General features: G+C 50.9%; 1 protein-coding gene and 1 long non-coding RNA gene across 2 annotated transcripts in view; one reads left to right on the top strand and one right to left on the bottom strand.

Annotated features, from left to right (window-relative positions):
* The window catches only part of DOCK1 (dedicator of cytokinesis 1), a 470,019-nt gene extending 461,067 nt beyond the window's left edge, over positions 1 to 8,952 (bottom strand). The window contains exon 1 of the mRNA XM_069460828.1: positions 8,841 to 8,952. Coding sequence (XP_069316929.1) covers positions 8,841 to 8,886 — 46 coding nt within the window. The 5' untranslated portion in view covers positions 8,887 to 8,952. The remainder of the gene's footprint in view (positions 1 to 8,840) is intronic.
* Positions 8,953 to 9,357: 405 nt separating this feature from the next.
* On the top strand, positions 9,358 to 10,585 carry LOC138376602 (uncharacterized). Its single transcript, XR_011231672.1, has 3 exons — positions 9,358 to 9,570; positions 10,151 to 10,340; positions 10,510 to 10,585. It is a non-coding gene; the product is annotated as an uncharacterized lncRNA (long non-coding RNA).
* Positions 10,586 to 17,238: the final 6,653 nt, after the last annotated feature.

The raw sequence follows: 17,238 nt of genomic DNA, 5'->3' as shown, positions 1-17,238 counted from the left end.
CCTGGGCTCAGTACACCCCGAGGAACATCTTGAAATCTACAGGACGTAAGTAGCAAAATACACACAAAGGAAAAAGGCAGCAGCTGTCCTCCTTTGCATCACTTCTTGTCTTTGTAGAGACACGAACATCTGTTCTCCCAAGTGACTTTCAGGTGTGAGGATGTACAATGTCTGCCCTCGGTGCCAATGATGCTAAAAGGTCCATCCTAACACTCTTCCCAATTAATACAAAATAAGCTTCAATAGGAAGAGACCACCACCATCCACGTTCTCCTCTTCCTGCAGAGCACACAACCAGACTACACTTTCAACCCCACCTGCTGCAGGTCTGGCCAGGGACAGAGGTCAGGGTGAAGGAACGTGAGCAGAAGGGACGGGCACTACCTCCAGCCCCGGCCAGGAAGAAATCTCCCATGTGCTGTCCTTCATCTCTGTCTTTCCCCATCCACAAGTTGAATGCCAGGAGCCCAAGAATCTCATGGAGGGCAGATTGGCAGAATCAAAGGAGCAGGGGTCCCTCAATGGCAGGGTGGAGAAGTCACCCAATTGGACTATGACACAAATGAAAAACTAACTTTCATCCTATGAAGCCAGCAAAATGTTGGAGCTGTTTTTCACAGCTGCTGGGCAACACTAATTCAGAAAGGAAATCACAATTGTTACATTTATATATAAAAGTGTACCTAATGTAACTAAGTTCAACAAATCATTCAAGATAGCATTTAAATTTTGCATCACACTCCGGAGGAAATGCAGCAGAAAGTCACACCCTAAATAACTCTAAACAGCAATTGCATCAGGATAAAGACTCAGAATGACGTTCCTGATCAGAGATTTATCCAGAGAGGTTTTGGAGATCCACCTTCATCTTGTCCCTACAGGACTCCCTGAAATCAGTGAGAACTCTCGCCTCCCATTGGACTTTGGAGCGGAGGTTAAAACTTTTCTGACCCTCACCTTGGAACAGAAAGGGGCTACAGAAGCAACAGGTCCACACTGGACATCCAGGAAAGGCTTGAATTAGAGATTCAGGCTCAGGCAACAGAAGGCTCCCACTTACAAAACAATCAATCAAGAACGAAAGAAACGAACATTATCAAGCACAGACCAGGAGCAAGGTTCCTGCTAGATTATCTCTTTATCCTCAGAACTACCCAAAGAGGTTGGTGTTATCACCAAATTTACAAAGAAAAAACTCAGGATTAAGATGGATAACTCACCCAAGGTCACTTGCCTAATAAGACACAAAGCTGATGTTCAGAAACAGATGTCTACAACCCCAAACCTGAGATCTTTTGATGGCACACATCACATCCTGAGAGAAAGAACCCTTTTCTCCTCAAGGCACCCAAATGAAAATTTAACAAGCTGACAGACATCTGTCTGGAGTGAAGCCATCTGCCTTTCGAAGACAGGGAGCACCCGTGTGTATAATCAGTTTCCCACCTGCATGCAAGTGAGTGGATGACTGCCGAGCACAGGGACAGCACGGTGCTTGTAAACGATCACCAAGAAGCCCAGCATCATTTATTTGTCACAAGCCAAGCCCCCTCCCCTGCCCCATTAGCTCCTGAAATTAAAGTGCTCTTATGATTGCAATGTCACTGAGGGCTGTGATGTGACTGGGAGGGGAGCCAGCTTCGTGGACTGCAGTGTGAATAGCGCCCCCTGGAGTTGTGCGGTGGGACAGCCTTGGGACGGTGAAGGTGCAATACCAGCACCAAAGGCCACTCTGCCATCGCCGCAGAAATGGGATTCCAGAACCAGAGTGAGGCTGGCCCCCCTACTCATGCTATTCTACAAAAACAGAAATGGTAAGAAACTGGAAATGAGTCCAAGCAGGATGTGTCAACATCCTAACACGAAATGCAGATGAAGCCCAGGCGGGTCCAGCTGGATGAGACTGTCCCCAAGGAAGAGCTGTCCTCACGGGAGAACCATCACACTCAGAGAGCTACTCGAGTTCCTGTTTGGGTCTCAGACTACCTGATTGTTTCGTTCTGTCACTAACTTGACTACAAGGATTTCCAGGTCTGAACACAGAAGTAAATTAGAGTTGCGAGCCTCGGGAGGGAAGAAAAGGCAGGGGGAAAAAAAAAAAAAATCAAAGGCCACTAAAGACAGAGGGAAACCTTGGATGAAGAATCTTACTTTATCAAAATCATACTATTATGGGCTGAATTGTGTTCCCCCAAATCTTATGTCAGAGTTCTAACCTCAGAAGTTCAGCACCTCAGACTGTGACATATCTGGACACCGGGTCTTTAAAGGGGCGATTCAGTTAAAATTCGGTCTTTCGGGTGGCCCTAATGGAGTCTGACTGGTGTCCTTATGAGAAGAGGAAATCAGGACACAGACACACACAGCAGGACGACGGTGAGAAGACACAGTCTGCAAGCCAAGGACAGCGGTCTCAGAGGAAACCGACCCTGAGGATACCTCACTTCTAGCCTGCAGCACTGTGAGAAAATAAAGTTCCGAGGTTTATGCCACCCCATCTGTGGCGCTTTGTCATGACAGCCACAGCACACTAAGACACACACTTTACACACTGATTTCCAAGCCAGCCAGAAAGCACTTCCCGTCATATCAACAAAAGCAAAGGTAGGAAGAGCGCTACTGCTGTTTGCAAAGCAAGGTTTCCAAGCTGCATCAAGGCACACCGGTTTCTACAACCTCAAGGCCAAGCATTACCATCCCTTTTAGAAAATGGGGACAGTAGGCTAGAAGAAGTTCAAAGGCTTGCCCGGGCCACAAGCAAGAGAAGGTGCCCCGTCTGGACCCCTCACGGGGTCACCTCCTCATTGCTTCCTCCCTGAAGACCTTCTCCATACACTGAAGTTTGAAAAGTGAACATCTGGACCAGCGCCAGCGGTGGGAAGCGTTGTTATTTCCACATTGCTGGACCTGCCCACTCGGCCTCCCACCCCACGAAGTCTTTTCTAGCTGGACGCAGAGGCCCCCCTCCGCAGAAACATGCTCAGCAATTTCACAGCTCAGCAGCCCATTCCTGCCAGGCCCCCGCCAGCACCCCCTCGGTCAGCTGCCGAGACACAGGCCCCTACACACTGGCTCCCAAATTAGACCAAGATGTCACTCAAGGAAGGGCAGCAATAGGCCAAATACAAATGCCAATAGTAATGTAAGACCACTACACACCTATGAGACTGGCTAAAATAAACAGGGACAATGACAAATGATGGTGAGGGCTGGGAGAAGCTAGATCACACACACAATGCTGGTGGGAATGTAAACTGGTACGGCCACTTTGGAGAAGTTTGGCAGTTTCTTAAAAAGCTAAACATCCCAGGAGCATACATCTCAGCATCTGCACTCCTGGGCATTATCCCAGAAAATGACTTATGCTCACAGCAGCTTTATTCGCAACAGCCCAAACCCAGATGTCCTTCCACAGGTGAACAGGTAGACAGTGTGTGGCAGATCCACACCATGGAACACAACTCAGCAATGAAAAGGGACACGCCTCAGAGAAACAACCACCTGATGAATCTCCAGAGAATTACACCAAGTGAGAAAAGCCCATCCCAAAAGGTGACATCCTGTGTGATTCCACCTATGTAACATGCTTGAAATGACAAAATTATAGAAATGGAGAACAGATTAATGGTTGTCAGGATTTGGGGCAGGGGGCATGGGGGAGGGGTGTGGCCATAAAAGGACAACATGGGGGTCCCGGTGCTGAGGTGTCTCGCTGTGTGAATGTCAATAGTCAACATCCTCCGGGCTCTGATGCTGTACTACAGTTTTGCACAATGTACCCTTGGGGGAAACTGGTAATTCAGGCTCTCTCTGAATTATTCCCTACAACTGCATGTGGCTATAATTTCCTGAAATTCAAAGTAAACGAAAGAGAAGAAGGAAGGAACTGAGGGAGAGAGAGGGAGAGGGACTGGGGGGGAGAAAGAACATGCTCAGGCGCACTTGCCTTAGCACCGGCCCTGCTGTGTGTCCGCCACACCTAGCAAAGGACTTGGCCTATTTCTTTCTCCATGTAGTCACCACCTGCATCCACAGAGGTGATTAAAGAATAAGAAAAAGAACTACAGCATACCCTCAGGCAATCCTTATCAGATGTCTGATATTCTAGGCAAACCCTGGCACAGCAATAAATTTAAATTTTTTATAATGTTTCCCAAGTAAAATCAGGTTTGTAGAAATATAATATGCCCTAATTTGGTTTTGCTGCAACTTCAGTGAATGAAAGTGTCTACGTTTCTATTTACTTATGATCAAATTTAATTTTTCTTCCCCAAAGTAGCAGCTTGCTTGCTACTCTAGATAACAAAAGACATCTCTCTTCACCTCCCACACTCCCAAATTTATTTGGATATTACACTATTCCCAGCAATTATCATCATTCAGAGCTAACGTGGGCACAGACCAGTCCTGCTCCCCACACCAAGCAAATGTGACTTCCCCCCAGTCAAGAGACAAAACCACACCATTAAGAAGTGAACTTTTGAAGAAAAGCATTTTTCCAGCAACCGTGACTGTTAAGCCCAAACAAGAAGTTGCTTGTCACTACATTTCTAAACTTTGCGTTTTATTACATAAAAAAATTAATGAAAGTGATGCTGCATTCAATGCTTGGCACATCTCAAACATTGTGTTAAGTGCTCCACCAATATCATCTCACAAGTCTTTGTAGCGGGCAGGCGTAGCTCCACTTTATACATGAGAATACTGAGGCTAAGAACAAATGAGTAATTTGCTCAAGGGTCCCATAACGAGTAAGAGCCCGGACTTATACGTGTCTATAGTGCCAACACCCCACCCCGTCCGTGTGAGAGCTCTACTGGGAAGAGGCCAGAGTGAAGAGCATACTTGGGTTCACTGTCTTCAATCAACTTAGCAACAGAGCTCAAGGGTAGAAAGGAGAACCTTGCCCCCCAAGCTGCTCCCCATCATCCATATTGGCTGTCTCTGGCTGTCGTAACCAATGACCACAACCTTAGCAGCTTAAAATCACACAGATTCATTATTTCACAGTTCTACAGGTCAGATGCCCAGTGGCTCAGAGTGTTGGCTGGCTGGGATCTTATCAGGAGGCTCTGGGATTAATCTACTTTCAAGCTCCTCATAGTGTTGACAGAATCTAGTTCTTTGTGATTGAAGGACTAAGGTTTCCTTGCTGATTGTCAGCTGGGGGCCGCCTTTCTGTGGGCTCTCTCTGGTCCTCGCAAGTGAGCCCCTACATCTCAGGACCAGCAACTGTGCATTGAATCCTTCCCAGGCTTGGAATCCCTCTTCTGACTCCTTCTTCCATGACCAGCCAAAGTTCCCTGGGCCCACATGATCCCAGACAATCTCCCCATCTCAAGGTTCATAACCTTAATCACATCTGCCAAGTCTCTTTGCCGTGTAACATGTCATATTCTCAGGGCCTGAGGATTAGGGCATGGACACCTTTGGGGACCATTACTCTGCCTTCCACACCATCACTGAGATGTGAGCACACTGTCCTCATGTGTGACTCTAGGACACGGCGCATTGTTTCACCTAATCTTAGGAGCAGGATCCACAGGAACGTAATTTTATTGATGCCGGGACATAAGGCTCTGCCTAGCTGGAGGGGCCGGGGTAGAGTGATGGGAAAGATCATCTGGCCATTGTGACAGCTAAGTCAGGGTTTATGCCTGTGTTAAAATGCCAGGTCCTAAGCAGGACACACCAAACTCAAGGGGAGATGGAGGGGACCGCCTGGTAAATTCACAGGCAGCCCTTCCCCATGGAATGAGTCACAGGGAACCAGCATTTCCTGCCTTTGCAGAAGGAGCCACAGATCAGCTGTTTACTCCTTTCCCATTTTACAAAATAAATAAATAACTGAAGTGTCTCATTTATAAACAATGCTTCTAACAGTTTCCAAGTTCTTGCAAACAATGAGCTCGTGATTCATTCATGGGCCAAGTGGCCAAAGTGGAAGCATGGCCCACCCACAGACCCACCAGAGCCCCTAGAGGGAAACATAGACCTGTTGTTAGGCTCCCAAAAATAATGCTGAGGTTGGTAAGGGGGAGCTCCAGTAATTTTCCCTTATGCGGAAACAATTATCTAGTGGGAATTATCTACTAGGAATAAATCGCTACCTTCCAGCACCCATATCCTTCCCCAGTCAGCTCCCTTCTTGAGAACTACTAAAATCCTCCCTGTGCAAACTCCCAGCCGAGTAGAGCAGCTAGGATGACCCTGATTCGCTCATCCTCAGCTCCCCTTCTGCCCCACTTGGGGAGGTCCAGCCTCCCCACCCGCCCCCCAATGGGGCCCTAGTTGTTTAGAGTGTCCCATCTTGTCACTTCCACCCAGCTCAGCTGTCTGGGTAGAGCAGAGCAAGCCCCACCCTCTCCTCTACCTGACAGTCACTTACATCCTTCCTGGAATTTCCTGGCAAGACCATCCTATCTACTCTTCTTCTTTGAAAACTTTCCAACACAAAGTATTCTCTTTTTTTCATGCAATTAAAAAAAATTTTTTTAAATCCAACATGTTTTCTTAAAACCAAAGTATCAGCAGGAGGTATGATGTTAGAAGCTACTGCTATGAGTGCTGGTGAAGCTTCTGGAAGGCATGTGACTTAATGGGGAAGGGCACAGCCATGCTCTGACCCACAGCTTCTGCTCCAGTGAGGAGACCCTGCTCACCCCACCTGTGACATTCCCTTTGGTCTTCTCCAGATGGTCATCCCACGCTACAGGGTCCTCAATGGCACCATCCAGGTCACCCTGGGAGCAGATGAAGGGTATCGAAGTCTCTTTTAAATGTGGTGTCCCAAGGAGATGCCCCTCATCAGCTGGCGAGCACAGGACATGGTGGCAGCTGACCCCCAGGAGCCACGCTTCAAACCCAGGATGTAACACTCACTAGGGGAGTAAGCACGGGCCGACAATGTACCTTCTCCTTGCTCTGTAAAATGGGAGTGACGATAGTTCCCACTGCCCAGGACCAAGCTGAGCGAGCCCTCAGCTGGCACCAGAGTTGCTCACTGCCTCCTAGACATGGCCGTAGGATGCTGCTTCCCCGCCTGCCTCTGCCTCTCCCTGCCTGCTGCAGCTTCTCCATCTCTCCATGTGAGTCCGTCCTCAGCTCTCTCCACAGCAGGGATCCCCACTGTCACCACAGTGAAGCCCTCTCAGTTGGAATCTCCACTCCAAACCTCCCTCCCCAGATGCAGATTGACAGGGCCACTTCTATCAGCGTGTGCCCTACACAGAATCCATTGGGAGGTGTACAGGGTGCTGGTCACACACCAGGTCTGCAGAGTCAGAAAGCAGAGCTCTGCGGTGGACCTTCGTGAAGCTGTGTGAGCCTCAGTTTCCTCATCTGCAAAATGAGGGGAAGCTCAGCCATGTGATCCTGAATCAAGGAGACCCTGCAGCCCTGCATGTGGAACAAGCCCAGTGTGGGCCCACAGGGGACCCAGGGCTGTCCCAGGACTGTTCCCATGGCAACTGTCTAGCCAGCTCCATGGTCAGGGCCCACTGTCTGTCACTGACACTTAACAGAGATAAGTAACCAGTTCACAAAAAGAAGAGAGCCCTTGAGGACAAGAGCTGCCAGGAAGCCTCTCAAAACTCAAACTCAGAGAGCCAGTTTTTGAACCAGGTGAGCAGAGGGGGCGGGCAAGTCACTTCTGGTGCAGGCATAGCACCTGCAAGACACAGACTGGGCCGGACAGGCTGCTGGATTGAAGCAGAGCTGCTGATGAGAACATGTCCCAGGAAGGTGAAACCTGGGGAGGAGGGGAGGCGAGATCGCAAAAGGCCTTCCAAACCGGCAGAGTTCGGCCACATGAGGAAGGCGGCCCAGGTCTCCTCTGCACTGTGGGGCAGGAGGAAAGTGAGAATGAAACGAACTGGGAAGACTGGGGACCCAGGAGAGCAGCCACAGCCCAGACCTGAGAGGAGGGGGCACGTTAACAGAAAGCAGCAACCTACAGTCCTCGGCAGGCCAGGCGCAGACCCCGGTGAGGAGGGCAGCAGCCTGCAGCAAGGCTCAGGGGTCTGTTTGTTTAGCCATTAAGGGAAGCCTCCCTCTCTGGAATGTGTACTCGGGTCGAAAAGTAAACTTGCAACCTGACTCCCTCCACCACTCACCCTCGGGAAACGACAAAGAGCAGCGGAGCAAAAACAGGCCCCGCCCTCCCGAACCGGTCCCTGGGCCTCAGGGACACTGGAGCGCGCGGCCGCTCCGCTCCTCTTCTCTGTAGGGTCGGACACCGTGCACTGCAGGACCGCCAAGGTCGCGCACGCCTTTCCCCGCTGGGGAAGAGCGGAATTCTTAGTTTTGACCATTGCATCATGAAACTGTCCATCCGAAGCTCCAGACGCCAACACAAGTTCCTCCAAGAAGCAAAAAGGCTCAGCAGAACAATGCCCCCCGGGCTTCCCTGCCCAGGCCCAGCAAAACTGATGGCTGCGCTGTGGGCAGAGCTGGGGCACCCGGGAGGCGGAGGTGCCGGAGAACTGTATATTGGAGGGGACACCCTCGGGAGTGACACGCCCGCCCCCACCCCCGCGTGTCCCCGGCCCGGCGCCACCGGGCTCGAGCGGGGCACTACCCGCCGGGAGGCGCAGGACCAGCGGGCGGCCGGCCCCGGGGTGTGCTCGGCTCTGCCCGCGGGGCGGCGGCGCGGGCTCGGGGCGGAAGCGCCTCTCCCCGGCCGGCGCCACCGCTCTGCGTCCCGCCCGCGCCGCCCGGGGTCGGCGGCAACAGGCGTCCGGGCACCCCCGCCCCGCCCGGCCGCGCGCGCCCAGCCCGCCCGGGAAGTTCGGCAAGTGGCGGGCGCGGGGCCCCGCGCGAAGCCGGGCTGCGCTGCTCACCCACGCCGTATTTCTCCTCCCTCTTGGTGGGCACCCAGCGCGTCATGGTGCCGCGCGGGCCCGGGCGCCGCCGCCAGAGCCGCCGCCGGTCGGGCAGGAAAGTCCGCGCCTAGGCCGCCATTTTCCATTCCTCGCGAGCCGCGGCAGGATGGGGAGGAAAAAGTTTGCGGCGGAGGCGGTGTCATGTGGGACGGGGCGGGCGGAGCGTCGCGGGCCGGATGGGAAAGGCCGGGAACGCCGGCGAGAGGCGGGACGGCCGGGGCTGAGCTGCGCGCCGCCTTCGCGCGCCCGGCCCGACCCCGCGGCCTCCCCGGGACCGCTCGAGCCCAACGCGCCCCGCCGGGCCCCGACCTCGCGCACCCGCGGGGCAGCCGTCTGCTCACTGTCCGCGGGCTTCCCTGCGGTCGGGAGCCCTCGGGGACTGGCTCTCACACGGGGAGAGGGGCGCGCCCTGGAGCACCGGGGCCGGGAACGGTGATGACTGGGGTTCTAGGCCATGTGAAACGAGCAGCCGGCTCAGCGCCAGGTTAGACCGGCGCCTGGGGATGTAATGTCCCCAATTCAGGTTCCTCCCTGGTGGACAGCCCCTGGGAGGAGCCTTCCGGAGCGCGCGGTCCATTCTCTCGCTCAGTTTAAGTGAGCACTTACCTAGCCCGAGCCTGAGTGTGCTGAGAGCGCCCAGCCTGCCGGCTGCAGGGCGGGAGATGATGAGTAAAGTAACAGCGCACAGGTGAGCCAAGGCGTCCTACACCGCGCATCCGTGTAGGCTGGCCCTTAGTGCCTGGGCAAGGACACCCAATGGGGTGGAAAGAGATGGCACAGCGCCGCTGAGGGCCTGCCTGCCAGACGAGGTGGCCTCTGGCTTGAGTGTTGAAGAGTGGAGTTATCCATAGAGGCCGGGAGGAAAAAGCCGGCAGAGCGCTGCTAAGGCCCTGCAACCTCAGCCCTCCTGGGCTTGCGCCCACTTCTTCTGCTAGTTCAGTAGAACTCCAGGGGGAACGAGGGATCCGGCAAAGGAAACCCCAGGCCAGGCCTGGAGCAGAGACTGAGCTTGCAGGAACTTGGTCTTCACCCTGTGTGGGAGTCGTTCTCAGACTCGTCCCCCACACCAGTAAAAGCTGGGGGATTCAGACTGCTCCAAGGAAAAAGTTAACACACGTCTATGTATTTTTACTATAATTTCAGGAAAGAATAGACAGTAAACACCAAGAAAAGGAGAAGGGACATAGCCCCAAGAGTTGAAGGCAGCCTTTTAAATGGAGTAAATTTAGGTTCATGGCATACTAACTGGGTGTCCTGCTCTCTTTCAGGCCCCCAAGTGTCCGTGACAACTGCAGTAAGCCTGGAGCTGTCAAGGATTGCGGGGGAGAAGGTGGAAAGGAGTAGCCACAGGGCCTGGGAAAGGCCAGGTGGGCCACTGTCCTGCTGGAGAATGGGCATCACCTGTCCTCAGGGCCACGCTGAGCTGGGGCCATGTCAACACTCCACCCAGAGTGCAGGGTAAGTTAACAGTTTGGAATGACTGCGGAGCTTTTCAATTTTTGTGGGTGAGAGAGAACATGCTATGTTCAAGAGGATGTGTGTGATGTAACAGTCCTGGTAAATCAACCACTGATTCATAGAAAGTTACAGGTCTTGCTTTACTGATTTAGGAACTTAAATCCCACAGAGGGCAATGGTGTGCACTGAAAACTTCTGGGGAAATCAGAAACCTCAGGGGCTCAGACCCTGGAGTCATGACCTGGTGACTCTGACCCCTTGAAGAGGAAGCAGCTATGAAGGGGCCGTCCAGGAGAAGTAGAGTGCTCCGAGATGAAGGAAGGCCGCGGAGGCCTGACCGGCTCTGGCTCCAGAAGGGCTTCCCTGAGAAAACAGTATAAGCTTAGACTTTAAGGATACACAGAAACCAGCCAGGTGAGCTGGAGGAGGAACAGCTTGTGCAAAGGGCGTGCATGGGAAGGAACACAAACACTTCAAAGAACTGAAAGGCCAGTATGGCTGAAGCACAGGGAACAGCAGGTAAGTGACACAAAATGAGGCTGCAAAAGTAGAAGGGCCTTATTGGCCTTGCTAGGAATTTGGAATTATGCAAAGGAAACCTGGAAAGCAGATTTTGATGACACTTACCTTCTCTTTAATGCGCAGTTTTATTCTGCTTGTCTGGTTCTGTGTTGGTGGAGATGGCATGTTCCAGTGAAAATCCAGGGGCTCGAGGGCCCAGCAGACCTCAGAGGCCTGGCCTTGGCCAGCCTCGTGACATTCTTCATGTGCTCTAAACCTTAGGGTTCTGATATCCCTACATACAAATTAGGGGTAATAATGCCAACCTCAAGGTTACTCTGAGGATCATAGGACGAGGTGTGGCTGCACACGAAAGTTATTGTGACTGTGGTCAGTTGTGCTTCCTCATCTGACCCTGCCTTCAGGTCCTTTGTTTGATAACTTTATGGTTCACATTTTCCGGAACAGTTGTCACTTCCACTCTGATAAGGATGAGCTACTGAATGGATAAGTGTGGCGCAGGATTTGTATACTTTTGTAAAACTGTCATGTGAATTTTTATAAATCAATTTTAAAACTCCAGGTATGGCTAGGCATGGTGGCTCACACCTGTAAATCTTTGGGAGGCCAAAGCAGGAGGATCACTTGAGGCCAGGAGTTCAAGACCAGTCTGGGCAACATAGCAAGACCCTATCTCTACAAAAAAAAAAAAAATTACTGGGGCATGGTGACATGTTCCTGTAGTCTCAGCTACCCAGGAGGTTGAGGTGAGAGGATCACTCCAGATAGACCACAGACCATGTGTTTGAGACAGTGTGGTTTTGGTCATGTTATTGTGATGTGTGCCCAAGCTTGGCTGAGAATTTGTATATGTGGCTACAGTCACTGGAGCTCTGAGAAGGTTCTTCAGTGTCCCCGGCTAGCTCAGGCACTGGTCTCATCTTGTGGCTCTAAATTGAGTCCAGTCCATGGCCCTGGTTTATTGCCCTGTGGTTGCATGAGCTCGAGACTGGCTCCGTCTCCAATTTCAGAAGCCCTAGGGGTTGTGGTCAGTTGGCGTTTTTAACTTCTGAGTCGGCATGGCTGGGCCACGGGTGTCAGTTGCCCTCCCAGGTATCTTGCAGGACTTGGATCAGTGCCATGCTTGAGGGCACGACCAGCCCAAGAATGCTGGGCTCCCAGTGGCCCAGTCCCATACACCAGTGGGAGATCAGGCTAGTGACCCCCACCCCAAGATATGGCAGAATCTTGGGATAGTGTCATGAAAAACATAATCAACATTACAGTTTTAAATCTTGAAAATTAAATTTTTAATTTGTTTTTAGTTCCAAAAAACTTTCCACATTTGCAAAGCAAATTCAAGAGGTAAATTCAGCAAAATCTTGCCTGGTGGAGATACCAGAAGGCATGGTGAGTTAGTGGGGGCCTGTTTCCTGGGGGAGAGGGAGTGAGACTGGGGCAAGGATGTAGAGATTTTATGCAGGGAAAGGGGCTTGGTCACAGATTGGTTGCCCATTGAAAAGGGAGGGACACAGCTTGCAGGGGGCATCTGCCTGCTGCCTCTTGGATCCAGTGGCAGATCTGGGCATCAAATCAGGGGCCCAGGTCACAGTGCACAATGTCACACAGCACAAAAATGTACAATCAAGACTTTAGACCTAACTTCCAGTTTACAGTACATAGGTTGAGGATCAAGTTAAAAGACACTACAAGAAATACAGTCAGACAGAGCTAGAAGGTGGGACGTTCTCCTGGACACTGGTCTGTCCTCTTCAAAAGTCAATATTATTGAACAAGAAGGGGTCAGTGGAGAAGAACTGTTCTAAATTTTAAAAGTTATAAGAAATATGACATTCAAACGTACTGCATGGTCCTTGGCTGGAAACTACTTTTAGTGATCCAACCCTAAAAAATGTTCAGAACAAGAGAGGATTTGAATATAGACCAGTATTAGATGGTATTAAAAATTATTATTCATTTTGTTAGATGTAATAATAGTATTATTTGGTTAGATGGAAAAATGTCCTTATATTTTAGAGATGCATGCCGGAGTGTTTAGAAGTAAACCGTCATTGTGTTTGTCATTTACTTTAAAATACTACAGGAAAAAACAAACAAAAGTATGAAACAAAATTGTTCGAACTAGGTACAAGTCTATGAGTGTTTACTTTTTTCTACATGTTTGAAATTTTTTGTAAAATAAAGTCCGAGTGGGGTTAGGAGGGACTTGAGATTGAAAAACCAATCTGAGAAACCTCCTGGACCGGCCTCACGCTGATAGCCTGGTCTCTGCCTCCACACTCCCCGGTGCTCTGCTCAGCGTGCTCCATGGAGATTATTAAGGCAGACCCAAGCTGTTAAACTTCAGCCAGCTTCGTGGAGCAAATATGCTATTAAGTAGAGGATGCTTCGCGCTGCGCCAATGTGCCTTATGGGCAAATGTGATGGTGAATATAAATGCAGACCAAGCAGTCCTCCCCATACTGTGTACACAAGGAAATGAGCTCTGGAGCTGGGGGCTGGGATGTCGGCAGGCGGAGCACCCTGGAGTGGATGCAGCTCTGGATCTAGGTTGCACGGCCTTGCCCCTGGAGGCTGGACGCTCAGACCCCTCCACCGCTGGGCATCTGGGTTCTTGACAGTGCCATGTAGTGTTCATGGAATCAGGCAGACATGTGACCAGGACCTTGGCAGCTCTCAGACTCTGGGACAGTTACCTGACCACTCTAAGTTTCCTCATTTTTAAAGTAGTCTGACTTCTAGGATGTTGTGAAGATGTAACAAAATAACAGTAGCAGAGCTTAACATAGGTAAGGACTCCAGATGAAACAATGGTTTTCTGATATTGGACATCAGGTGGTTCTGCACCGTGATCCCTGAAAGGAGGGAAACACAAGCTGCACCCTACAGTTGCCTGACTGGCTTCCTAGAAGCAGTTTGTGAATTGCAGCACAGGAAAGGAGAACAACAGAGCCTGGAGTCCGGCTGAGTGGAGGCAGGTATTGGGGTTCACAGAAGCCAAGGTGCCAGGATTTGCAGGTAGGAGTGCCCCGTAGGAGGGAGCTGCCACCCAGAGAAAGCCAGAGCTCTGCAGGAGGGTCACCCCGAGTCTCTGGCCGAGGACTGGTCTCTGCATGTGTGGGGTGAAGCTCCTTGAGGCTGGCAGCAGAAACAACTCCAGAGAGTAACAGACTCAGAATAATTCTCAAACTCACACAGTGGTTAATGTTCCCTGCAGCCAGTGTGGAAAGGCCTCACAATATACAAGGTGTCAGGCAAAGGCCTCCAAAGAATCACATCACAGTAGGGCTAAATTAGTCCGAAACCAAAGGCCACTCTGGTAAGTAAGAAAAGCAAGCTCAAGCGAATGAAACTGACCTCAAGTAACTTAACTGCAAGCTAGAACAAAGTACAACAGTATTTAAAAGAATACAGTGAAACCCAGCACCCAGCAATGTAAAAGTCATGATATCCAGCATCCAGTCAAAAATTACCAGCCATGCAAATTGTAGAAAAATATGGCCTACACCTGGGGAGGGAAAAATCAATCAGTAGACACAGATGCACAAATGACAGGGATGATGGAATTAGCAAAGACCTTAAAGTAGTGTTGTAAGTATGTCACATGTGCCCAGAAAGATAGAGGAAACCAGGAACATAATAAGGAAAAAACCCAGAAGCCATAAAAGTCAGAGTCAAGGCCAAAAACGCGAGCTGTTGTTGTCCTGGTGGGATCGCTGGTAGCTGATTCCAGCTGGCAAATTGCAGTGTTCTTGTGGCTTCTTCCTTTTAAACTCAGAAGAGATCTTCCTGTCTTGGAGAGTGCTCACAGTTCCTATTCTCAGCTGTGTGAATTACGGTTGGTATCTGCTGGGTTTGTCTGCCCCACGCACTCCTCCTCCAGGTAACACCATCCTGATTGTCCTTGGGGATCCACTATTGGCTGGAAATGTGTTCCCCCAAAAATTCACATGTTGAAGTCCTAACCCGTAGTACCTCAGAATGTGACTGTATTTTGGAGAAGGAACCTTTAAAGAGCTAATTAAGGTGGACTGACAGACATTGTTCTTACGCCCCCTTTGCAGATGAGGAGGTTAACGGGAGCTGGGCTATAGCCCAGGCATCCACGCTTGGATCCAGCTGCTCTGAGATCAGCAGCCCAAAGGCACACAGCAAACCTGAGCTCCTCACTGAGACCACATAACGGCACACCTCGCCACTAGACTAAGTGGATGCCCTGCCTTCCTGGAGGCCGGTTGGGCCACAGGTGCATGTGTCTTCAGAGTGAAATTCAAATGTCCAAATGTCATGACTGGACAGAGATGCAGGCCCAGCAGGGCAGCCAGGTGGTCCTTCTCTCCGGGTGTGGGCTGGACCCAGGGCAACTCCGCTGGAAGCTGCCTCCAGGCTGGGAGGGAGCCTGTTGCATCTTATCTGCAGAGGTTGGCACTTGGGGCTAATAATCTTGAGATGAGGGCAATAATAATACAGCCGTTATTGAGTTCATGCATTATCTCATTTAATGACAGCCCCTCATCTGTGGATGGCTGAGTGGGAAGCTGCACTGCCTGGACCATTGTAAGTGTGCAGTAAATGTTAGCTGCTGTTAACATCAGCAGACGAGGAGCTCAATAGATGCTTGTTGCATGACTGCATGAAGGAGCGAGTGAAGGAAGGAAGGAACACAGTGATCTGGAGCCACTCAGCCTCCCTTCTGGGTGCCACAGGAGCTGTGTGCAGCATGAACTGTCAGAGTGATACAAGCTCATGTCCCCTGTCCTAGAGACCAGCTGGTCTGGCCCATGCAAGGGTGCAGGTGAATGGCAGTGGAGAATGGGTAACAATCCCATTTAACCTTTTTTTGAACCTGAACAAGACACCTGAAGCTAGGCATCATGGAAGGCTCATTCCTAGACCCTTTCCCAGAAGGGGACAAGCCTGAGACCTTTAAACACATTCACAAACAAGCCCTCTTCATGCCTGTTGCTGAGCTCTGTCCTCCTGGTTCCATGACTGGGCCCCGAGACAAGCTCTGCAGAGCCTCCCAGGAGAGCCAAGGTCAGCCGCTCGCATCAGGAGAACTCCCCAGGCAGGGCCGCAGCCAGACGCAGGCAAGTAAACACACTCTGTCCCTGCTTGACCGTCATCAAGGAGCAAGACCACAGGCAACTAGGAAGTCTCCCCTGGACCAGGCCAGATGCACACCCAGGTCCAGGCAAAGGGCCCCAGAGCACATGGGGCCCAGATCAGGGCAGTGGCGACATATGGTGCACTGCTTGCTGGGCACTGCGCAGATGAGAAGCTGTGCATGTGCGTGCATGCATTTGCATGTGTGTGCGTGCATGTGCGTGTGTGTGTGTGTGTGTGTGTGTGTGTTCACTACAAGTACCTGCAGTCCTGTATCCTTAGAGGAGAACATTCCCAGAGCAGGGGAGTGGGGGTTGGAAGCTTCTAGAAGGACCTGGGGGCCAGACTAAGACTGAATTCTGTCTTATAAAGCAGGCAGGGCCAGGGGAGAGTTTCAAGCAGGAAGTGGTATGTTTGACAAGCCAAGAGTTAGAAAATCCATCCTGCTGGACTGGGGTGCAAAACTAGAAAGGGGGTCCCAGCCTACAGTCAGATAAGGAGGTCATGGCCCAGGCTTCTGGGGCCACCTGCATCCAGCCATTGAGCCATGTCAGAGACCAGGGGAGTGCCGGGGTCACGCTGGTCCCCAGTGCAGTTTCGGAACTCCAGATACAGGGAGATAGACCCCTGAAGAAACAGTCCCTTGGTCCCCCTCTGACCTGGCTGCAGGTGAGAGACCAGGCCCTCCCTATAGGGTGAGACTCTTTCCCTGGGCCAGGCTTTGGAAAGAGTTTTTTCAGCTTCTACCACCCTGTATTTAAACACTCTGAGTTACAAAGATTCCACCCCAGGTGGACACATGAATGTCTTCCAGGGTTGACCTATGACACACACCTGGTTTGATAATGTTATAAAAATTAAGATGTCGAACAATTTTCATTGTATAATAATTTAAGTATGCATAGAATTCCTATTCTGGATGAATCCAGTTTTAAAAGAGATCTTCATTTTCTGAAATCCATTCTTTTTTTTTTTAATTACCAGAATAAAACAGTTTTAAGAAACAGGTGTTCTTGGTGTATTTTAGGCATCCTTGATTTTCTTATTTTTTTTTCCATAAGTAAAAATAGTAATGGAGAAATTCTGCAAGAACAGCACCACTTGAATGGAATTTCCTGAGGCTATAAACTCTATAGCTCTGGGCTCTCCTGCTGCTTGTAAAGGAACAGGGATGGAGGGAAGGAGTCTCAGAGCAGAGGCTGCAGGGAGGGAGTCTCCTCCCTCCTGCTGAGCCGAATGCCCTGTGGGAAGGTGAGTGGACAGGGCTGTG

This window comes from Eulemur rufifrons, chromosome 28 (genome assembly GCF_041146395.1).
Source record: "Eulemur rufifrons isolate Redbay chromosome 28, OSU_ERuf_1, whole genome shotgun sequence".
Lineage (NCBI taxonomy): Eukaryota > Metazoa > Chordata > Mammalia > Primates > Lemuridae > Eulemur > Eulemur rufifrons.
The sequence above is the reverse complement of the archived record's forward strand: the minus strand, read 5'-3'. Positions and strand labels throughout refer to the sequence as shown.